General features: G+C 44.1%; 2 protein-coding genes across 2 annotated transcripts in view; both read right to left on the bottom strand.

Annotated features, from left to right (window-relative positions):
- The window catches only part of LOC111962611 (protein bicaudal D homolog 1-like), an 80,501-nt gene that overhangs the window by 21,540 nt on the left and 33,900 nt on the right, over positions 1-25,061 (bottom strand). The window contains 1 exon segment of the mRNA XM_070443161.1: positions 19,452-19,664. Coding sequence (XP_070299262.1) covers positions 19,452-19,664 — 213 coding nt within the window.
- Positions 13,143-25,061, bottom strand: part of LOC139027590 (uncharacterized) — a 64,042-nt gene continuing 52,123 nt past the window's right edge. Inside the window, exon 2 of the mRNA XM_070443159.1 lies at positions 13,143-13,219. The gene's annotated coding sequence lies outside the window, so the exon portion shown is untranslated. The remainder of the gene's footprint in view (positions 13,220-25,061) is intronic.

Below are 25,061 nucleotides of genomic sequence, written 5' to 3'. Positions count from 1 at the left end.
AGCTTCCCACAATAAGTTTGCTGAATTTTGGCCCATTCCTCCTGACAGAGCTGATGTAACTGAGTCAGATTTGTAGGCCTCCTTTCTCGCACACACTTTTTCAGTTCTGCCCACAAATTTTCTAGAGGATTGAGGTCAGGGCTTTGTGATGGCCACTCCAATACCTTGACATTGTTGTCCTTAAGCCATTTTGCCACAACTATGGAAGTATGCTTGGGGTCATTGTCCATTTGGAAGACCCATTTGCGACCAAGCTTTAACTTCCTGATTGATGTCTTGAGATGTTGCTTCAATATATAAACATCATTTTCCTGCCTCATGATGCTATCTATTTTGTGAAGTGCATATCCCTTCTGCAGCAAAGCACCCCCACAACATGATGCTGCCACCCCCGTGCTTCACGGTTGGGATGGTGTTCTTCGGCTTGCAAGCCTCCCCCTGTCGATATAGGACTCGTTTTACTGTGGATATAGATACTTTTGTACCTGTTTCCTCCAGCATCTTCACAAGGTCCTTTGCTCTTGTTCTGGGATTGATTTGCACTTTTCGCACCAAAGTACGTTCATCTCTAGGAGACAGAACGCGTCTCCTTCCTAAGCGGAATGACGGCTGCGTGGTCCCATGGAGTTTATACTTGCGTACTATTGTTTATACAGATGAATGTGGTACCTACAGGCGTTTTGAAATCGCTCCCAACGATGAACCAGACTTGTGGAGGTCTACAATTTTCTTGTTTCTGAGGTCTTGGCTGATTTCTTTTGATTTTCCCATGATGTCAAGCAAAGAGGCACTGAGTTTGAAGGTAGGCCTTGAAATACATCCACAGGCACACCTCCAATTGACTCAAATGATGTAAATTAGCCTATCAGAAGCTTCTAAAGCCATGACATCATTTTCTGGAATTTTCCAAGCTGTTTAAAGACACAGTCAACTTAGTGTATGTAAACTTCTGACCCACTGGAATTGTGATAGTGAATTATAAGTGACTGTAAACAACTGTAAACAATTGTTGGGAAAATTACTTGTGTCATGCACAAAGTAGATGTCCTAACCGACTTGCCAAAACTATAGTTTGTTAACAAGAAATGTGTGGAGTGGTTGAAAAATGAGTTTTAATGACTACAACCCTCTTGACACTACAGGGGGTGCTGTTTCAACTTGGACATTTATCGTTCCCAAATTAAACTGCCTCGTACTCAATTCTTGCTCGTACAATATGCATATTATTATTACTATTGGATAGAAAACAATCTCTAGTTCTAAAACCGTTGAATTATGTCTGTGGGTGAACCAGAACTCTTTCTGCAGCGAAATTCATGACAGGAACTGCGAAGGTCTGAAAACGAGGCTCTGTTCTCAGATCAGTTTAAAGCTCTGTATGTATCCTATGGGTCGACATGAACTGCACCGCCCTCCCCTGGATGTCAGTAACCAATGAGAAGTGTGAATGGAGTGTCTACGTAGTTCTCAGAGCTTATAAAAGGCCAAGGAACGAAGTGAGCTCTCTTTCGTCGTTCATCATTGCGCAAAGCAAGACCTCAAGAATGGCATTTTGAAACGCTCAGTTATCGGCCTTAGCTATATCCGTCTGTAATTTAATTCGATATAGGTGTAGAAACATCATAACGAAGTTATTTTAAACCGAGTTATATCAGTTTATGCGAGTATATTGCTATTTTCGGAATTTCCTTAGTATGCGTTTTGGGGATTTGGGCATGTTGTGGCCACATAGCTATTGTTAGCTGCTAATTCCGAAGTTGAAGACGACGTTTTACAACCAAGCAACGATTCTTTTGGACAAAGTGTTTCTGGCTATTGTGCTAAGCTAATATAATGCTATATTGTGTTTTCGCTGTAAAACACTTAAAAAATCTGACATATTGGCGTGGATTCACAAGATGTTGGGCTTTCATTTGCTTACGCTGTGTATTTTTCAGAAATGTTTTAAGATGAGTAATTAGGTATTTGACGTTGGTCTCTGTAATTATTCTGGCAGCTTCGGCACTATTTCAGATTGCAGCTGCAATGTAAGAACTTGGATATACCTGAAATATGCACATTTTCTAAAAAAACATATGTTAAAAAAATAAAAATAAAATAAATATGTAAAAAAAAAAAAAAAAAAAATATGTTATCAGACTGTCATCTATGAAGTTGTTTCTTGGTTAGTGGCTATTTATATCTTTATTTGGTCGAATTAGTGATGGCTACTGATGGAGTAAAAAACTGGTGAGAAAAAAGTGGTGTCTTTTGCTAACGTTGTAGCTAATAGATTTACATATTGTGTCTCCCTGTAAAACATTTAAAAATCAGAAATGTTGGCTGGATTCACAAGATGTGTATCTTTCATCTGGTGTCTTGGACTTGTGATTTAATGATATTTAGATGCTAGTATTTACTTGTGACGCTATGCTAGGCTATGCTAGTCAGCTTTTTTACTGTGGGGGGTGCTCCCGGATCCGGGTTTGGGAGGTGGTTAAGTGTATGTATGTGTATGTATGTAAACAACTTCAACTGTATACACCCCTTCAAATTAGTGGATTTGGCTATTTCAGCCACACCCATTGCTGACAGGTGTGTAAAATTGAGCACACAGCCATGCAATCGCTATAGACAAACACTGGCAGTAGAATGGCCTTACTGAAGAGCTCAGTGACTTACAATGTGGCAACGTCATAGGATGCCACCTTTCCAACAAGTCAGTTCGTCAAATTTCTGCCCTGCTAAAGCTGCCCCGGTCAACTGAAAGTGCTGTTATTGTAAAGTGGGAACGGCTAGGAGCAATGACGGCTCAGCTGGGAAGTGGTAGGCCACACAAGCTCACAGAACAGGACCGCCGAGTGCTGAAGCACTCAGTTGCAACACTCACTAACGAGTTCCAAACTGCCTCTGGAACTAACGTCAGCACAAGAACTGTTCGTCGGGAGCTTCATGAAATGGGTTTCCATGGCCCAGCAGCCGCACACAAGCCTATGATCACCATGCGCAATGCCAAGCGTCGACTACAGTGGTGTAAAGCTCGCCGCCATTGGACTCTGGAGCAGTGGAAACGTGTTCTCTGGAGTGATGAATAACGCTTCACCATCTGGCAGTCTAACGGACGATTATGGGTTTGGCGGATGCCAGGAGAATGCTACCTGCCCCAATGCACAGTGCCAACTGTAAAGTTTGGTGGAGGAGGAATAATCGTCTGGGGCTGTTTTTCGTGGTTTCGGTCTCAGCTCCTTAGTTCCAGTGAAGGGAAATCTTAACGTAGAGTAGCCCTTCAGTAGGCTATAAGTTATAGCAGATACGTTTCTTATCCTTTCCTTGCAAGGGAAGAATTTGACATTTTATAAACATATTTCATGCAATTCTACTACACTTTATATGACTGGACACATTTGCAGAATATTTTTTTTAACCTTTTACTACACTGGGCTAAATCAGGGTCACATAGAGTGATTCTTGGTAGTCTTAAACAAATCTACTTTGAAACAAAAGTATACACCTCACACACATGGTTATGGACTTAAAAAAGAAGACACCTGTACCATGTCAGATATAGAGTTGAAATGTATTACCTTTTTTGTTTGCATCCAAATATTACACTTTATAGACATCACAGAAAACTGAAATATAACAAAACTGTTTGACATAGAAACAAACACCGGATTGTCGTTGTAAAAAAATAAATATATATTTATTAATTATGAAATTATGAAAAATATGAATAACATTCCACCCACGAGGTCAAAGAAGGAACCTTTGACAAACAGAATAAAAACAACGTTGTCTGATCCATATAATAGGCCAACGAGAAGGGGAGACTCGAATACAATATGACGTCCATCTAACCTGGAGGAGGAAATTATTGTCCAAAAACAAACTTTCAAGTGGCACTGACCCAACAATGATAAAATAGTAAATATGCGCATCCACCGGAGATATGGCCGATGCTCTCTACGCTGGTGCCAATATCCTAAAATTGGCTATAGGCATAGGCGGAAATCCCAGGGGGGACTTCCTGGGAAAAATATGATTTGTCCCCCCCAATATATCACTGTAAACATAACTATGTAATTTCAGTAATATTAATAATACGCAATGAAAGCACTGATTATAGACACTTAATAGCGTGTTTTTAAGTTTCAAAAGATTGCAACCTCCCGCCCTTTGCCTCACAATGGTTTGATCCACTAACCCCCCCCCCCCCCCTCTGTAGTGCTTCGAAGTCCCTGTGACAAGGTTAGCGATAAACTGATCTCCAAACTGAACAGAACTACACTCTCTTCTACCATTGTCTTAAATATCTTTAATGGTCTCCTTGCAAAAGCTAAATTGTCGCTACGGGACTTTGAAGCACCTGTGTGCCGATCTTGGAGTAAACTGACGACAGCAAAGGTTATAGCATACACCACAGAAACGGAATTGGTGCTTGCTAGCTCAGCAAATTCAGCTATTGTGGAAAGCCAGCCAATATAAAACGAAAGCATAAACTATATAAACATTTCAAAAAGTTGCAGCATACGTTGTGTAAATGGTGAACTCATACAGCTGTCAACCCTTGTCACCGCAATCTGTTTCACTTTTGCTAGCTGACTAGCTAGCTACCTTGTAGATCGAAGCCCATTATAGAATGATAATAGATGATAGACATCTCCTACTGTAAATAACCTGCACACTGTGTGTGTGTGTAGCCAGCCAGCCAGATAGAAACATGGCAAGAAAGATGGACATAAGAACATTTTTCAGTACAGTACAGTAAAACGCTAAGTAAGAACCCTAGTAGCCTAATATCTCATATAGTAGTTGATAAAATGTTCATAAGAAATTAGTGAAATACTAATGGACATGTTTCAAATGTGTCATTAGGCAGAGCAGGCATCAGATGACACACAGACTGCAGAGCTGGGGACAGATAGGCAGGGACAGACTGGCAGAGACAGGGCGTCTCAGGTAAGTTTGTTGAGTCTGTTTGGCAACATTATAAAAGGTTCTCTCTTTTTTGGACTTGTAAAATAGGGACATAATTGGACAATGCCATGGATACCCCCACACCACTTAAACTGGTGACTGAACTAAGATTTTTTAAGGCAATGGTATTGCTGTTGTGATTAATTGTGTAGTTTTGGGTACCGGTAGTTAGGAGTATGGCAAACACCTTATTTATTTTCTAGGAGACAGACTGTGAGTCAGTGAGGGTGGTGAAAGGGAAATGGCCAGGGAGAGAGACTTCAGAGGACAGTGTCACAGCCACGGCAGGATCAGGTGTCACCCTTGTTGCCAGCAGCACCAGTATAGGGGACAGTGGCACAGCATTGTCCAGTTACCTCAGTGATGGCACAAAACCATATCAGCCATACCCACAATTTATAGAACCGCAAACTCTTGCCAACAGAGTGTTGACATTTCAAGATAAATGGTTTCGTGATTTCCCCTGGCTACATTATAATCCATCAATAAAAGGAGTGTTGTGTTTTCACTGTAGCCAAGGGCTTTGTAATGAGTGCGTTGTTATGCTGGTGAATGAGGACCCAAAAGCGACGTAATAGAAACAGAGTCTTTATTCCAGTCTTAAACAAACAATGATTCTCCTGGATATTATCAAAGGTAAATCCAAAACAGGAAACTGAAATCCTCTCGTCAGTAGAGAGGAACGACTGGAGACGCGACCACAGACTGCAGGTCGCTTCAGGAAGGCACAGGCCGTAGCTGACATAGACACCTGCTCACACGCAGCATTGAAGAAGGCAAAAACACGACAGGGCGGAACAAGGACACAGAACAGCAAACATCAAACAAAGGACGACAAGGACAGAAGTGGAAAACAGAGGGAGAAATAGGGACTCTAATCAGAGGGCAAAATAGGGGACAGGTGTGAAAGAGTAAATGAGGTAGTTTAGGAGAATGAGAAACAGCTGGGAGCAGGAACGGAACGATAGAGAGAGAGAGCGAGAGAGGGAGAGAGGGAGGGGGAGAGAGAGGGATAGAAAGAGGGAAAGAACCTAATAAGACCAGCAGAGGGAAGCACAGGGACAAGACATGATGATCAAAGACAAAACATGACATGCGTACTGGCGGCAGAGAAGTCAGGCACAGGAGAGCAAAGACTGTGTTACAACAGCACAGTTTAATAATAAAAATCACAGTGAACAAAAACAATAAATATATACAATGGGAAAAAACCCTTCGCACGCCAGACATAACGTGCACAAACTCTTGCAATCAACAATTCCGGAAAAGGACATGGGGGAAACAGAGGGTTAAATACACAACATGTAATTATGGAATTGGAACTAGGTGTGTGGGAAGACAAGACAAAACAAATGGAAAATGAAAGGTGGATCGGCGATGGCTAGAAGACCGGTGACGCCGACCGCCGAACACCGCCCGAACAAGGAGAGGGACCGACTTCGGGGGAAGTCGTGACAGTACCCTCCCTTGACGCGCGGCTCCAGCAGCGCGCCGACACCGGCCTCGGGGACGACCCGGAGGGCGAGGCGCAGGGCGATCCGGACAAAGACGGTGGAACTCATGCAGCATTGAAGGGTCCAACACATCCTCGACCGGAACCCAGCATCTTTCCTCCGGACCGTACCCCTCCCACTCCACAAGATACTGAAGGACCCTCGCCCGACGCCTCGGATCCAGTATGAAGCGAACGGAGTACGCCGGGGCCCCCTCGATGTCCAGAGGGGGCGGAGGAACCTCCCGCACCTCAGATTCCTGGAGCGGGCCAGCCACCACCGGCCTGAGGAGAGACACATGGAACGAGGGGTTAATACGGTAATCGGGTGGAAGCTGTAACCTATAACAAACCTCGTTCACTCTCCACTGGACTTTAAATGGCCCCACAAACCGCGGACCCAGCTTCCGGCAGGGCAGGCGGAGGGGCAGGTTTCGGGTCGAGAACCAGACCCGGTCCCCCGGTGCGAACACCGGGGCCTCACTGCGGTGGCGATCTGCGTTGTCCTTTTGGAGCAGCATGGCCCGCTAAAGGTGAACACGGACAGCCTCCCGTGTCTCCTCTGCGCGCCTGAACCAGTCGTCCACCGCAGGAACCTCGGTCTGACTCTGATGCCAAGGCGCCAAAACCGGCTGGTACCCCAGTACGCACTGGAAGGGAGAGAGGTTAGTGGAGGAGTGGCGAAGCGAGTTCTGTGCGATCTCGGCCCAGTGCATGAGTGCCGCCCACTCCCCCGGCCGGTCCTGGCAATAGAACCGCAGAAACCTACCCACATCCTGGTTTACTCTCTCCACCTGCCCATTACTCTCGGGGTGAAACCCAGAAGTAAGGCTGATCGAGACCCCCAGACGTTCCATGAACACTTTCCAGACCCTAGACGTGAACTTGGGACGATCAGACATTATATCCTCAGGCACCCCGTAGTGCCGGAAGACGTGCATGAACAAGGCCTACGCAGTCTGTAGGGCCGTAGGGAGACCTGGCAGAGGGGGCGACAGGACTTAGAGAAGCGATCCACAACGACCAGGATTGCGGCGTTACCCTGTGAGGGGCAAAAATCGGTAAGAAAATCCACCGACAGGTGCGACAGGTGCGACCAAGGCCGTTGTGGAATGGGTAAGGGGTGTAGTTTCCCTCTGGGTAGGTGCCTAGGAGCCTTACACTGGGCGCACACCGAGCAGGAGGAAACATAAACCCTCACGTTCTTAGCCAAGGTAGGCCACCAGTACCTCCCGCTTAAACAGCGCACTGTCTGACCGATCCCAGGATGACCAGAGGAGGGTGACGTGTGGGCCCAATAGATCAACCGGTCACGAACAGCAGACGGGACGTACAGGCGCCCAGCGGGACACTGGATGGGAGCGGGCTCTGCACGTAACGCCTGCTCAATGTCCGTGTTCAGCTCCCACACTACCGGCGCCACCAGGCAGGAGGCGGGGAGTATGGGAGTGGGATCCATGGGCCGCTCCTCTGTGTCATACAGCTGGGACAATGCGTCTGCCTTCACGTTCTGGGAGCCTGGTCTGTAGGAAAGGGTGAACAGAAAACAGGTGAAAAACATGGCCCACCTTGCCTGAAGAGGGTTCAGTCTCCCCGCTGCCCGGATGTACTCCAGATTGCGATGGTTAGTCCAGATGAGAAAAGGGTGTTTAGCCCCCTCAAGCAAATGTCTCCACACCTTCAAGGGCCTTGACGACAGCCAACAGCTCCGGGTCCCCCATGTCATAGTTTCGCTCCGCCTGGCTGAGCTTCTTCGAGTAGAAAGCACAGGGGCGGAGCTTCGGAGGTGTACCCGAGCGCTGAGAGAGCACAGCTCCTATACCAGCCGCGGATGCGTCCACTTCCACTATGAACGCCAAAGAGGGATCCGGATGGGCCAGCACGGGAGCCAAGGTAAACAGAGCCCTCAGGTGACTAAAGCCCTGTCCGCTTCAGCTGACCACTGCAAACGCACCGGGCCCCTCTGCAGCAGTGCGTTCAGCAGTGCGTTGACTATCTGGTTCATACCCTGATAGTCAATACACGGGCGCAGACCTCCCTCGGTTGAAGTGGAGGACCGAATGTACCCGTGACGCAGGGATTCGGAGACATATGTTTCTATAGCCTCCGTCTCCGCCTGTGAGAGGGGATACAGGTGACTCCTGGGAAGTGCAGCGTCTACCAAGTAGATTTATCGCACAATCGCCCCGTCGATGGGGTGGTAATTGAGTCGCCTTCTTTTTGGAGACGGCGAGAGCCAAATCGGCATATTCAGGGGGAATGCGCTCGGTGGAAACCTGGTCTGGACTTTCCACCGTAGCAGCACCAACGGAAACCCCTAAACACCTTCCCGAGCACTCTTGCGACCACCCCGTGAGAGCCCTCTTTGGCCAAGAAACAGTGGGGTCATGACAAACTAACCAGGGTAGGCTTAGCACCACGGGAAATGCAGGAGAGTCAATAAGGAAGAGACTAATTCTCTCCCTGTGACCCCCCTGCGTCACCATGCCCAGAGGAAAGGTGGCCTCCCTAATCAACCCTGACCCTAATGGTCAACTATCTAAGGCATGAACAGGGAAGGGCACAGCCACAGGAACAATAGGGATCCCTAAACTATGGGCGAATTATTTATCTATAAAATTCACAGCCGCGCATGAATCGACGAGTGCCTTATAATGGGAATGCGGGGAAAACTCAGGGAACGTGACATACACAAACATATGTGCAACAGAGGGCTCTGGGTGAGAATGGTACCGGCTCACCTGGGGTGGCGCCAGAGCGCCCTGCCTGCTGCCTCGATACCCAGAGGAACCAACCCGGCACCGACCGGCAGTGTGCCCTCTGCGGCCACAGATGGTGCACGAGCTGGAACCCCCTCCGGTCTCCCTGCGCACCGCCCCTCCCAGCTCCATAGGTATCGGAGAGAGGGTACGGAGGGATAGAACCAACAGACCCCGATCTGAACGTCCGCGGGTAGCCAGCAGGTTATCCAGCCGGATGGACAGGTCCACCAGCTGGTCGAACGTGAGGGTGGTGTCTCTGCAGGCCAACTCCCGACAGACGTCCTCGCGCAGACTGCAGCGATAATGGTCGATCAGGGCCCTGTCGTTCCATTCCGTGCCGGCAGCCAGGGTCCGAAACTCCAGGGCGAACTCCTGGGCGCTCCTCGTCCCCTGCCTCAGATGGAAGAGGTGCTCACCCGCCGCTCTACCCTCGGGCGGGTGGTCGAAGACTGCCCGGAAGCGGCGGGTGAACTCCTCAAACTGGTCCAACGCCGCATCTCCCTCTCTCCACACGGCGTTGGCCCAYTCCAGGGCTTTCCCGATGAGGCACGAGACAAGGGCGGACACCCTCTCACGGCCTGAAGGAGCCGGGTGGACGGTTGCCAGGTATAAGTCCAGTTGTAATAGGAACCCCTGGCAGTTCGCAGCCGTCCCGTCATATTGCTGGGGAAGGGAGAGACGAATCCCACTGGGACCAGGAGAAGGAGGGGCGCGTAATTGAGACACCGGTTGTGCTGGTGGAGGCGCTGGGAGAACGCCCTGTCTCTCCCAGCGGTCCATTGTCTTCTGCGGAAGTCGTGACAGGTTTTCAAGCCAGCCATCTTTTGGCCAAATAGCGGATGCTGCCTTCATTAGTGCAGGATTTAGGAACTGGAGAAAAGCCATTGAAAAATTCACAGCACATCAAAACTGCCAAACCCACCGCCACTTTGTAACTGTAACAGCACACCAACTAAATCCAACCAGTGTCCAATTATCCAGCACGTGGGGTAAACAGCAGGAGGATGCAAGGCATTGCTTGATGAAAATTGTTAGTTCAGTGAGGCATGTAGTAAGACAGGGACAAGCCTTTAGAGGCCACACGAATGACAGTGGGAATTTATACCAGCTTTTGAAACTTAGGGCAAAAGAGGATGATCCCATTTTACTGAATTGGTTAACAGAGCGTACCACAATGTACACAGGCCTCAAAGCACAGAAAGAAATTCTGAACATCATGGCCAATACAGTCATTCGAGGCATTGCAGCTGAGATTAAGTCTCTTCCGATTGTACAATTTTCAGTAATTGTTGATGRTACTCAAGATGTCTCTGGTGCTGAACAGGAGAGTGTCTGYCTGCRTTATGTTGACCATGACCWTGTCCCTYACGRGGAGTTTATTGGGCTWTACAGGGTGTAGGAAACAACAGGCGAGGGHATTACGAAAGTGGCAACTGATGTGTTGTTGATTTGCCCATGTCTGCCTTACGTGGGCAGAGTTACGATGGTGCCTCGAACATGGCAGGAAAATACACAGGTGCACAGGTAATTGTGAGGAGGCAGCAGCCATTAGCCCTCTATTTGCATTGTGGAAATATGATTACACAGGCTGCCTGCTCAGCCTCCCCACTGATCCGGGATTCCCTTGCTTGGGTCCATCAGTTAGGTGTTCTCCATGTCCAGTCAGGAAAGTTTAAGAGCAGGTTTGAATTAATTGCCGTCCAAAGATACAAATTTGACCACCCTGAAACCCCTATGTCCAACATGGTGAACTGTGCGGAATACTGCTATTAGAGCTGTGCTAGGGCAGCATGAGCAGGTACTAAGCAGCCTAGAGGAGATGGCAAAAACTGCATCCAAGACAGCTTCAACTGCCAGTGGCTTATTCGAGCACTTCAGCAAAGGCAAGACTGTTTGGGTTCACACTTGCCTCTGCTGTTCTTGGAGAGCTTGAATGTCTAAACATTTCACTGCAGAAGAAAACTCAGACTGTCTCTGGTATGCAGGCTGCAGTCGACTGTGTACGGTCATCTCTTAGTGGCAAGAGAAATGACAAAGCAACAACATTGATTGACTCCATTGAATCCATTGAGTCACACTCAAGACGATTTGCTGGAAAAGCAGTGGATCACTATAGGGCAGAATTTTAAGTGTTGGATGGTGTGGAGGTTCAGTTTGGCGACCGTTTTGACCAGGACAGTCTAAACATCCTGCAAAAGTTGGAAAGAGCGCTTCTCACGGGGGAGTTGGATGAGTCTCTAGATCAGTACCCAGAGCTGAACATAGATTCTCTTTCAGTGCAGTTGCCTTTCTTTCGCAACAAATACCCCTGTAGCATCAGTGGAGAGGCAGCAGATGTCCTCAGGAGGCTTCCAGTGGAGGTGCGGGGGTTGACCAAGTTGAGGTGCTGATCAGAATTTTGTTTGTGGTGCCAGTGTCTTCATGTGAGGCTAAGAGGAGTTTCAGTGCACTCCGCAGGTTGAAGACTTGGTTACGGGCCAGCATGGACCAAGATAGACTGAACGGCGTAGTTGTCTGTAATGTACATAAAGATAGGCTGGACAATCTCAAGAGGGAAAATATCTGCCAGCAATTTGTTAGGTCCATTGAAACCCGCAAACATATGTTCGGTTCTTTTGTTCAGCGGTAGAGAGCGGTAGAGATACTCTTAATGATCGGCTACGAAAAGCCAACTGACATTTACTCCTGAGGTGCTGACTTGCTGCACCCTCGACAACTATTGTGATTATTATTATTTGACCATGCTGGTCATTTATGAACATTTGAACATCTTGGCCATGTTCTGTTATAATCTCCACCCGGCACAGCCAGAAGAGGACTGGCCACCCCTCATAGCCTGGTTCCTCTCTAGGTTTCTTCCTAGGTTTTGGCCTTTCTAGGGAGTTTTTCCTAGCCACCGTGCTTCTACACCTGCATTGCTTGCTGTTTGGGRTTTTAGGCTGGGTTTCTGTACAGCACTTTGAGATATCAGCTGATGTAAGAAGGGCTATATAAATAAATTTGATTTGATTTGTTCAGTAGTGTGCATAGCAGTGGTTCTCAACCTTTTTCGGGAATTGGGCAAGGTTTTGAGCGGTCCTCAGGGACTTCCACCCCTCTATATTATATGTAAAGTTACTGGAATCCTTGTGCTGAATACATTCATTACACTTTTTTATTTCACGGACATCTTGCAATTACACCAGGGACCCCTGGGGGTCCACGGAACCCTGTTTGAGAACCCCTGCTGTATAGTATGATATTTGTTCTTTTGTTTAGTAGTTTTCAGTTTTTCGTTTTTAGTACATGACAGTACACTTACTAATTATTTATTTTATGTTATTTTATTTAAAATTGAGTACTTTGTGTGACATACTTGTCTATAGCTGCTGTTTGAAGAGTTGAGACACTGACTGAACAGTAAATATGTATTTTAGAAGGACATTTTGGTTGATTTATTTATTCATTGAAGTAGTTATTTCGCTTTTAGAACTGTACTTATTTTGAGCTTTTTGTTCTTATAAAGCTATTGTAGAAGACTCAGGCCAGTGGCAGATATTTAATGACTATAATAATGTATCAGAAAAAGTCTAATTAAAAGGTAAATTCAATACAGAGACCAACTTTGTGAGGGTTCTCAATGGAGGTTCTTTTAGATGAGATCGCACCATGTTCATTGTATTTACGAAAACTGCACCCATACCCAGTGTACAGTACCATTGCTACCTACTGGCCTTTCTTGGTATTGCTGGTTGTAAATACATACTGGACTGATAAGGAACACTGCTATAACTATTATTTTTACTAGTATTATAACTATTTAAACATTTGAACAAGTTGGGACAACCCTGCAGTTAACTACCTATCAATTATCCAGTAGTAGTAATTATGGTTCCTCAATATACATTTAACATATTACAACATAGGCTGTGTGTTACAGCACTACTTTTGGTGTCCCCCTCAGGAATTGCACTTGAGAAAATGTAATGTACTTGTCCCCTCCAAAGTTGATATCAGATTTTTGCCCTGGCTATAGGCCTACTGTTCGCTCAATTAAGTTGAGAATTTTGATAACTAAAAGAGAGATTAGAGTTTTTTCATTGTCTTCTCTTTACAGCAATAGCCATTTTCTTTAGAAATGTTGTTTTCCAGTGATTGTATTTTTAAGTATTGCGATATACCTGGCTGGGCCTCTATACTCAACAATCTTGTATTTGGTATTTGCCGCGCGCGCTGCCCAAATTAGGCATTGCGATTTAAAACAATTTTCATATTCCAATAAGTTAATGATCCTCTGTGTCCAAATCATGCTTTCTGGTGTAATGATTTGATGTATTTCTGTATAGACAGGAGTAGGCTAATTAGGTTATATAATTTTGGTAATATCATAAAATTTACTTGAAGCTTAGTGTTCTCATCGAACCACATCACACTTTGGAGCGTAGGCTATACCAGCTGTTTTCAAGTACATTCAATACATTTTCATGCCTCTGACATGCGGTTATGATAAAAAGTGTTGTAATAGCCTACAGTTTTCTTGACATTTTGTTTTAATTATTGTGATAGGGTCATGTTTTACTGGTACAGCGTACCCCCACAAATTATTTTGTCGAGACGCGGTAACGGACTGTACTGCATTACTTTCACCGCTGGCCATAACAAAGGGGCTGAATAATTATTGATTCAAGGCATTTCAGCATTTCATTTTTAATTAATTTATAAAAATTGCTAAAAACATATTTCGACTTTGACATTATCGGGTATTGTGTGTAGACACAAAATATCAATTGAATCCATTTTAAATTCAGGTTGTACACAACAAGATGTGGAAATGGTCATCTGGTGTGAATACTTTCTGAAGGCACTGTATAATATACTGTATATACATTCACAATACATGTTTATATAACATATAATAGTTTGCACTGACTATGTGTAGATCACCTGCTAGCTGCCAACCTGTCTATACTCGGTAGTTACAATATGATGTCATTATAATACTTACAGTATCTATGTGTCAAAAACATGAACTAGAACAGTATGGCATGCATCAGCACTCATAGTATGTGAATTAGTGTCACTTTGCTGCATGTTCTGAACCCTCTGAATGCAGTAATAATAGATGTCTTTGCTCTATAAGTCCAGTCCAGATACCTGGCCTCTCGCCTCTTTTTAATGCACCAACTCTAAATAGGACACACACACACACACACACACACACACACACACACACACACACACACACACACACACACACACACACACACCACACACACACACACACACACACACACACACACACACACACACACACACACACACACACACACACACACACACACACACACACACACACACACACACACACACACACACACACACACACACACACACACACACACACAGCTACTCCTCCGATGTGATGATGATGAGGCAGTCCAGAGTTCAGTTCAGAGACGGATCAGCCTGACACTCTATGAAACAAATTGGCCCTCTGAGTTGTAAGCAAAGAGTCAGCACTCTCATTCTCTGCAAGATCATTCTTTTGGGCCAATCACAGAGAATGGAGGCAGCAGCCATAGAGATCTGAACATGCTTGGTGGATCAGATGATATATTAGGTGGGAGAAATTCTTAGAAGGAAGGAAGCTGAGTCTCAGCAACATTTTCATGTTAATCTAAATGTCAAGAAGAAGAAGAAGTAAGAAGAACATCATTTCAATATGCACAGCTTTATTACAGTTACAGTTACACACACACACACGCACGCACGCACGCACGCACGCACGCACGCACACACACACACACACACACACACACACACAACACACACACACACACACACACCACACCACACACACACAACACACACACACCACACACACACACACAGCTATGTTTACATACCTTTGGGGACCAACAATTGATTCCCATTCAAAAACCTATTTTCCCTTACCCCTAACCTTTACCCTAACCATAACCATAACCCTAACCTTAACCCCTAACGATGACTCCTAAATGAGTACCATCAAAATGTCCGCACTTCTCTGAATTTTTGTTGGTTTACTATTCTTGAGAGGTCTTTTGGTAAAAATGTGTACACACACACAAACACACACAATGCAATTTCCTGAAGAGGAGTTCTGAATCCTAAGAGCATTGGCTACGGGTACTATACATTTGTATGGATTTACAGTACAGCAGCCTCAGATTCTGGCTTTACATGGCTGGACACACATTATCAAACATTTAACATAATTTACATAGTTTGAGTCATAACTCAAACACCAGCCAATAGAATTGCCTTACTAAATTCAAATTGGTTTGGGTTGCAGCTAGTACATTGTGTGTGTGTGTGTGTGGTAGGCCAGAGCCTATTTTAAATACAAACAGTAAAACACACAGAACCTACTATTAACTTAGTCTCTATCATTTTTCTGTACATTCCTTTGATTTTAGGAGATAAACATGTAGGATCTTAATTAATCCTGCAGCAACAGGATGAAAAAAAAGAGAGATCAAATTAAGATCCTACATCTTTAGAATCTGTTTGGGATCCATATTAAACCAGTTGATTAGATCCAGTTAGAGACAAATTAAGCCCCTTGTGTGGCTCCAGCACATTAAAAAGAGACTGTCTTCTAATGAATATGCACCACACAGGCAAAGGAGACCCACACAGCAAGGCAACAGGCTAATCAGCAGATCATCAAAGAGCCAAGGGCCACCCAGGTCACGAAGCAAACAGGTGACAGGTGCACATGAAACAGGTGCACGTGAGAAGTTTTACAAGGTTTATTGTAAAAGCAAGAGACATTTTACAAGGTTTATTCAATTAGGCCTAGTAAAGATATCACAAACAGGCAACTAGATACAGCCGCGGGCTGATGTTTGTCAGAGTGGATGGTAGGGGGGCCAGAACATAATTCTAATAATTTGTTCACAGCAAATTGACGACAACTAAGCCCAAAAAGTGATTATATTTCAAAATAACAATAATTTCCTACCTTGATTACATTGAGACACAATCATGTCTCTTCTTTAAATTCATTTCCTAAATGAAATTCATTTTAGCTGAATTCCTGGTGATTTGAGTCATTATAGACCCCAAAATAAAATAAAATAATACAAATAAAGTAAATGTTTTGTACAAAAACGCTGTGTACTACCCTTCACAGAACAGCACAAACTGGCTCTAACCAGAATAGAAAGAGGAGTGGGAGGCCCCGGTGCACAACTGAGCAAGAGGACAAGTACATTAGAGTGTCTAGTTCGAGAAACAGACGCCTCACAGTGAAGAGGAGACTCCGGGATGCTGGCATTCTAGGCAGAGTTCCTCTGTCCAGTGTCTGTGTTCTTTTGCCCATCTTAATCTTTTCTTTTTATTGGCCAGTCTGAGAAATTGCTTTTTCTTTGCAACTCTGCCTAGAAGGCCAGCATCCCGGAGTCTCCTCTTCACTGTTGATGTTGAGACTGGTGTTTTGCGGGTACTATTTAATGAAGCTTCCAGTTGAGGACTTGTGAGGTGTCTGTTTCTCAAACTAGACACTCTAATGTACTTGTCCTCTTGCTCAGTTGTGCACCGGGGCCTCCCACTCCTCTTTCTATTCTGGTTAGTGCCAGTTAGGGTTAGGGCTGTTCTGTGAAGGAAGTAGTACACAGCGTTGTACGAGATCTTCAGTTTCTTGGCAATTTCTCACATGGAATAGCCTTCATTTCTCAGAACAAGAATAGACTGACGAGTTTCAGAAGAAAGTGCTTTGTTTCTGGCCATTTTGAGCCTGTAATCGAACCCACAAATTCTGATGCTCCAGATACTCAACAAGTCTAAAGAAGGCCAGTTTTATTTCTTCTTTAATCAGCACACCAGTTTTCAGCTCTGCTAACATAATTGCAAAAGGGTTTTCTAATGATCAATTAGCCTTTTAAAATTATAAACTTGGATTAGCTAACACAATGTGCCATTGGAACACAGGAGTGATGGTTGCTGATAATGGGCCTCTGTACGCCTATGTAGATATTCCATTAAAAATCTGCCGTTTCCAGCTACAATAGTCATTTACAACATTAACAATGTCTACACTGTATTTCTGATCAATTTTATGTAATTTTAATGGACGAAAAATGTGCTTTTGTTTCAAAAACAAGGACATTTCTAAGTGACCCCAAACTTTTGAACGGTAGTGTAGATATTTTACAAAATTTTTATTCACAATAACTGAACTCACATTTTTGGAATGCTTGGAATGACAAGTGAGCAGACACAAACAGTGACTGTGCAACCCCAGCGGTTCCTGCCAACAGTGTGTGAAGCATCTAATCTAACTAGTGAATGAACTGCTGCCACCCCCGGGCTGGGAGGGCACAGTTTGTTCTGTACTGTGTGATGAGAGAGCAGCCTGGCTCACTCAGGGATGCACATGTGCCGAGCTCAGGGCATTTTTCTTATTCCCTAGCTTAGCACCGGATTTGCCCTCCACAATGGGGTCATGTCCGCAGCGGCGTCTGACCCCGGACTGAACCCCTCTGCCTCTGCTGACAAGCACATGTACGTAGCCCCCCCACACACACAGGCATGCACCACGCGCACAAACACAGGCACGTACGCTTGCACACACACTCCACACACATTCCACACAGTGACTCTCTGCATGACCCCTATCCGCCCTTTAGAGTGACCCTGTGCCCGCTACTGTACCTCACACAGAGTTTGACACCAAACAGCTGGTCCCTATCAGCAGGGTAGCAAGATGCACCTCATGTTAATCTACAAATAATATCTCAATGTGTGACATTACAGTAGGCTGTAGGCTAAATTGAGTACATAACCTCATTTTGTGGATTCACAGTAGCCTACACAGGAAAACATGTAAAAGGGCCAATGACGTGACGTGTAAATGTTGGTGTCCGAATGAAATATTTTCCAAAGTCAAGAACTAATGTTTACAAATTCTACATAATGTAATTTTGACTTTTCTCTTTTATATGAGTTCTAAAAGAGTTAATGGTTAAATGTGAAGGAAAAAAATGGTTACTTTTGGTGCTCTGAAGTTAAAAAAAATGGGATTAGGAGCAACCGTCCGAAGGCAAAGGTAATGTAGATAAATGTTAATAAAACATCTTAAATCATAAAAAAATGGTCAACAAATATTATACTAGCATGATTTTGTAAGGTGTATACCACTATACTGCTATATGGGTAAGACAGTTTATGCAGAAAGCTTTTAAATACTTTAAATACTTTTGTCTGGAAAAATGTCCTTAATGATTATCGTTTGGTGCAACCGAAAAAAGTCACAATTTTGGATCAAATCACATTACGATGCTGATCTGACAGGATGTGACATCATACAACTGCTACAAAACAATAAAAATGTTGAATTATCGGAAACTTTATTAATATTTTATTTCAATACTTAAGATTGAAAGTCAAGTTTTCACATGGGTGCACAAGCAGTCGCCTGTAAAACATGTTTAAGTGAGAAAAGTCATACATACAACCAGTATTTTTAATGTAAAAAAACTATGACATTATTTTATTGTCTAAAAAATGCAGAGAGAAGCTCAGCCGATAAGAGACATTTCACATGGTTTTTATTTCCCTAACATAAATTGCAGTGAAAAGTGAAGAAAAAAAAATTCATTATAATGTAACTTCTGACCTCATAGATGTTGAATATTTGACCAATTGACCAATTGTAAATCATGTACAATTATAATTAATATGCTTTGTTTAACTGATTGAACAAACTTTTTTTTGTTGCCATTTTGGGCTTTTAACCCCACCTGCACACAATTTTTACTCTTTTTTAAAAATCTGTACTGTTTTGTCTTTCACTTCTTTTCTTTGTCGCGAATAAATAAAACCTAAAAACCTAAAACCTAAATATTTGAGACCATGCATTTATTCATATTTTACTATTCATTTCTTTACATAACACTCAGTTTTTTGTTTACATTCATGGGTGCACTGAATGACTAAATTTAACAATCTTATAACAATCACATTTTTAACAATTATGTATTGCAAAAAAAACTGAAAGTGCATATGTAACACTCATGGGAACATAAAAAGTGTAATACAGCTTTAGCTGTAGCACGGTTTTTGGATCAAAAGTGGAGAAAAAAAAGAGAAATACTAATTATTCTGTAAAAAAAAAAATATATATTTGACCCAAATACCATACTACAGCTCAAAATGTATTACAGCATGACACTAGTCAGAGGTGTGAGAGAGTGACATCAGTGGACAAAAGTCTCTACCTCTTTGTGCTCCTGAAGCACGGTGTTGAGCCTCTCGCTCTCGTTGGACGCGTTGGACGCCACGGAGCGGCTCAGCTTCAGATCCGTCTGCAGCTCCAGCAGCTGGCCCATGTAGAAGGCCTCCTTTGACGCTGACTCCTGCAGCAGCGACTCCTCGTTGATCTCGCCATCCTCCGCCACCTTACGCTGGTTGGAGTATGCCTGGCCAAACGCCTGGGGAAGCAGAGAGGGAATAGACCAGAATGAGATACAGAACTTTGTCTGTTTGGTTAGAAAGGAATTTTTCTTCAAAAGGCAGAGGGTTAGCCATGGTACAGCGTCCGTAGATAGAAAGCAATTTTTTGGGTTAAATGCCTTGCTCAAGTGCACAACGGTAGAGGTAGTAATGATCTGACACCAGCATCCCTGAAGTAGCTAATAACAAAAAATCTTATACACTTTGGATATGGTTGTGGAGGAGACTATGTCCCCTGTGGTCACTAGGTACCTTCTTATCACCCACAAAGCTCCAAGGTTGTCCCTCCTCGCCTCAAGGGTATTGTGCAATGATATTTCAGCCCCTGTCTCTGATCGATAGACACTGTGTTCCCATTCTCCTGACACAGATTTTCACACAGCGCTCCAAGCTGACTTGTCATGACAAAGGAATCCTGGCTTGATGCTTGATTGAGGGAATGACAGCATTGATCAACAACAGCCAATGACCCCTGGATACCGGCCATGTTGGAAAGGTGGCTCCTATTCACACCTGTAACAGCTACCTCTACAGCACCAAGGTTGTATTCATTGGGTACCAAACTAAAGGAAACAGACTGAAACAGGATTACCTGGCCTTATGAAAAACACACTGAACAAAAATATATATACGATGTGTAAAGTGTTGATACCATGTTTCATGAGTTGAAATAAATATTCCTTGAAATGTTCCATATGCACAAAAATCTTATTTATCTCAAATTTTGTGTAAGAATTTCTTTACATCCCTGTTAGTGAGCATTTCTCCTTTGCCAAAATAATCCATCCACCTGACAGGTGTGGAATATTAAGAAGTTGATTAAACAGCATGATCATTACACTGGTGCACCTTGTGCTGGGGACAATAAAAGGCCACTTTAAAATGTGCAGTTTTTGTCACACAACACAATGCCACAGATGTCTCAAGTTTTGATGGAGCGTGCAATTGGCATGCTGACTGCAGGAATGTACACCAGAGCTGTTGCCAGAGATTTGAATGTTCGGTTCTCTACCATAATCTGCCTCCAACGTTGTTTTAGAGAATTTGGCAGTACGTCCAACCGGCCTCACAACTGCAGACCAGCCCGGGACCTCCACATCCGGCTTCTTCACCTGCGGGATCGTCTGAGGGCGGGTGGGGGGAGGGGGGCTTGGTGCTTCTGAGGGCGGGTGAGGAGTATTTCTGGCTGTAATAAAGCCCTTTTGTAGAAAAACTCAGTCTGATTGACTGGGCTTGGCTCCCCAGTGGGTGGGTATGGCTGCCAAGTAGGTGGGCCTATGCCCTCCCAGCCCCAACATGGCTGCACCCCTGCCCAGTCATGTCCATAGATTAGGGTCTAACGAATGTATTTCAATTGACTGATTTCCTCATATGAACTGTAATTGAAATTGTTGCATGTTGCATTTATTTATTTTTGAGTATATAAAGGTTCTATGTAATGCCAGGTCAAGTGCAGAAGATTAGAGTATGCAATTAAATCAGATTGTACTCGGTTGTCTACTGGCACAGAAAAGTATTAAAAAAAGCCACACACACGCACACACACTACACTCTCTCTCTTAGCTTCTGCAACACTCAATGGTTCATCAAATATCTCATACTGCCATATCAACCAGCAGGTCTTAGTCAGAACATGCCTGGGATGGGAGTTAGTACATGAAGAGGCCTCTTGTCAGAGAAGGGAATCAATTAAGTCAGGGGTGTCAAACTCATGCCATGGAGGGCCTAGTTTCTGCTGGTTTTGGGGTTTTCTTTTCAATTAAGACCTAGACAACCGGGTGAGGGGAGTTACTTACTAATGAGTGACCTTAATTCATCAATCAAGTACAGCGGAGGACGGAAACCCCGGAGACCCTCAACCCTCTGTGGAATGAGTTCCACATGTGAATTAAGGGCTTACTCTATGACAAGACACCATCATTTATGGAGTACAATCAATGTGATTATCAACGGCAACACTGGAACAATTAGGGTTAAGTTCCTTGCTCAAGGTCACATTGACAGATTTTTTAGCTTGTCGGCACAAAGATTCCAACTAGCAACCTTTCGGTTACTGGCCCAACGCTCTAACCGCTAGGCTACCTGCCGCCATCATATCCATGTGTGTATGTGTTCAATTAATTGTCACTCGCACCAGTACCTAAAACATGTTCCACACCAGTACCTAAAACATGTTCATTTATTGACCAATAAACATTCACTTGGGTGTGGTCTGGCACATAAATGCAATCATATTTGTATTGTAAGAGAAGTTGGTCCACATGTTGCAAACACTGCCAAGACTCAACATATGCAAGAACATTCATATCGACCACACAGTGGCGCTATAACAGGCACATGTTTATCTCTTGGTCTGTTTGACTCAGAGTGATGAAATTTGGCACACATGCTCAGGGATATGAGTTCAGCTAACCCACACGATATATACCATTCTTGCTATACACGGGAAACTGATGAGGGTGAAAAACTCAGCAGCGTTGCAGTTCTTGACACAGACCGGTACGCCTACCCCGCTCAAAGGCACTTAAATCTTTTGTCCTGCCCATTCACCCTCTGAAAGGCACGCATACACAATCAATGTCTTAATTGTCTCAAGGTTTAAAAATCCTTCTTTAACCTGTTTCCTCACCTTCATCTACACTGATTGAAGAGGATTTATCAAGTGACATCAATAAGGGATCATAGCTTCACCTGGATTCACCTGGTCAGTCTATGTCATGGAAAGAGCAGGTGTTCATAATGTTTTGTACAATCAGTGTATATGATTTCAGCATCCGTATGCTGTACTGGGAGCGCTGGTCACGCCAAATAAGGCTGTTAATCTTCCAATACAGCCAGCATCTGCCAGAGGAAGAAAAATGCTGTCTGGTCAGTTTGCAGAGGGACGTGACGCTCAGGGCTCAGATTTGAATTTAACTGTCAAATTGTGCTATGTCTTTTTTTATTAGGACTTTTTCATGAGAAATGTATATGTTCATTTTACAACATTTCTTTATTGTATAATACTGACATAACATAAAAGTAAATAATTTTGTCCAATAATCATATTGCTATGTGAAAGTGCTTCTGGTGCATGTCTGAGAGACAGCCCACTGGGCACACATGTCTGTTCAACGTCTAGTTTTGATTTGGTTGAATTTTCAACTAATGTGAATTCAACGTGAAATCAACAAAAATGTCACCATATCATTGGTTTTAGGTTAAAAGTTACATGAAAAAAGACCCTTACATTGATAACTTTTTGCAAATCCAATCAGTATTCCATGTTGATTCAACATAATTACATTACATTCTTTTTGTTGAAATGACATGGAAACAATGTTGATTCAGCCACTTTTTGCCCAGTGGGAAAGGTCTGGACAGAGAGCTGTGTCCTCTCAGATGTAATAGTCTCAGCACCACACTCCCTCAAAACCAAACCCAGTTGAATGATTCTCCCAGAGAGCTTGAGAAAGGTTCTCTCTGATTGGTGAATGAATAATTCAGGAACACTGTTTCCACCTTATCATCATCATGTCCACAACATTTGAGCAGAAGGATGACTCATTGATAAGATACCAGCCTTTATTACTTGTGGTCATACTACCTTCAATAGACTTCTTTCTCAATGCACCATTTTTCTACCACACTTTAATAACAATTTATAAATTTATTAGTGTGGAATAAGCCGCATGCAGCATTTTGAGGTGTGTTTGTAGATAGTGGTAATTTGTCATTGTTAAATCCCTTCTGCTCCAGAGCAGATCTTAATACAGGAAGGGAGCTCAATACAGAATATAAGCAAGGGCTCCGCTGAAAGAGAGAGCTTAATGTGAATGAAGTTAAAGCTCCCCAACAAAAAGTGGATGTACATACAATCTGATGATTTAGTTATTACATTTTCAGGTTTGACCAGCTTTCATGGTTGGTGGGGTTTGGCTGTTCATTTGTGTGTGGAGGGGGGTCGAGTCAGTACATGTATAGCATTACTTATTTGTGTGTGTGTTTGTGTTTGTGTGTGTGTGTGTGAATGAGATAAGGAGATTTAGCAGCAGAAGATGTATACAATAACCATCCTTCCATTGACAGCTGGCCACCTCCTGCGTCACACACAGACACTGACAGCTGATCCCCATCCCATCTCCACTGAAACAACACAGCACACCGATGAACAAACTGTACACCCCCCCACACACAGACAATTAACCCACTCAGGGATGAGATGACTCTTTCATAGAAAGAGAGCTCAACCAGTCATGACTACTGAATAACTGGAATGCAAAGCCTCGGTCACGGTCATCATGGTCAATTACCACAAACTGCCCCATTTGACACAGATAGTCACACCATTCAATTATTCAATGCTTAGTCAGCGAGTGAGCAACCGGCCCATGGGACAGGAGAGGATTGGGTTAAAGCAGGTCTATGGCTCTTTGGAAGTCCCTACGTCACATCTAGAATGTGTTTTCAATTTGTTGATGTTGACACTGACTGCAGTGTAAGTCACCTTTGTCTATTCACACATGTACCAACACCATGTGAACAAACGCAGCTGTGCACAGTGTTTCTCTTGTCTTCTATTTTTCTAGTGCTAATCACGTTTGCATAGGAACTACACATAAACACACAAGAGAGTAATCAACCCTTAATTGCACACACAAACAGTCACTAAGGAGCTTCTGTCTGGCCACTATAAAAACATGCATTGATGTGAGGAGCACTCTCTCTCTCTCTGTCTCTCTTTCTATCTTGTTTCAGATGTCCCTCGTGTCTCCTCTCCTCCAAGTGCAACACCACAGAGTGATTCTGTAAGTGATTAGGTGAGAGGCCCCGTAGTCCCTAGAACAAAAGATGTGATTAATTTGGGGCTTGACCAGGGTGAATGAGCTGGCATTGTTGCTTTTAGATGAAAGCCTGTCAATATCCAGACAGGCAGGAGGGCCAGACTCCACAGGCCCCTCGAGAGTCCAGCTGGGTCCCTGGAGCAGGAGCTTGGCTTGGGCCCCACTCTGAGGCCTCTCTCCCCCTGGCTTCTCTCCCCCTGGCTCCACTCTGGAGGATGGAGGGAGAACAGACAGTGGAGGCTGCCTGTGATTCAGAGTCAGTGCTGCTCATCCATAGAGACAGGGGATCTTGGATGCATAGTGGGAGAGGCAGATGGTTTTCGAACAAAGGGAAGCTAGGCGACCTCAAAGCCTGTTCTCTCCATCTGCTTCCTGTTATTCTCTACAGAACACATCACTCTGTAACACAGCTCAAACACATATGAGGAAAACGTGCTCTGGCTCCCTGTTGCATGAGGCATCCTCCTCTGATGCACGGCTTAAAATAACTCCATGTCTGTACTGTAACTGTATATGAAGATCAACAAAAATATAAGGTGCACTGCTACCACA

Source organism: Salvelinus sp. IW2-2015, linkage group LG4q.1:29, assembly GCF_002910315.2.
Source record: "Salvelinus sp. IW2-2015 linkage group LG4q.1:29, ASM291031v2, whole genome shotgun sequence".
Classification (NCBI taxonomy): Eukaryota; Metazoa; Chordata; class Actinopteri; order Salmoniformes; family Salmonidae; genus Salvelinus; species Salvelinus sp. IW2-2015.
This window is presented reverse-complemented; position numbering and strand designations above follow the sequence as displayed.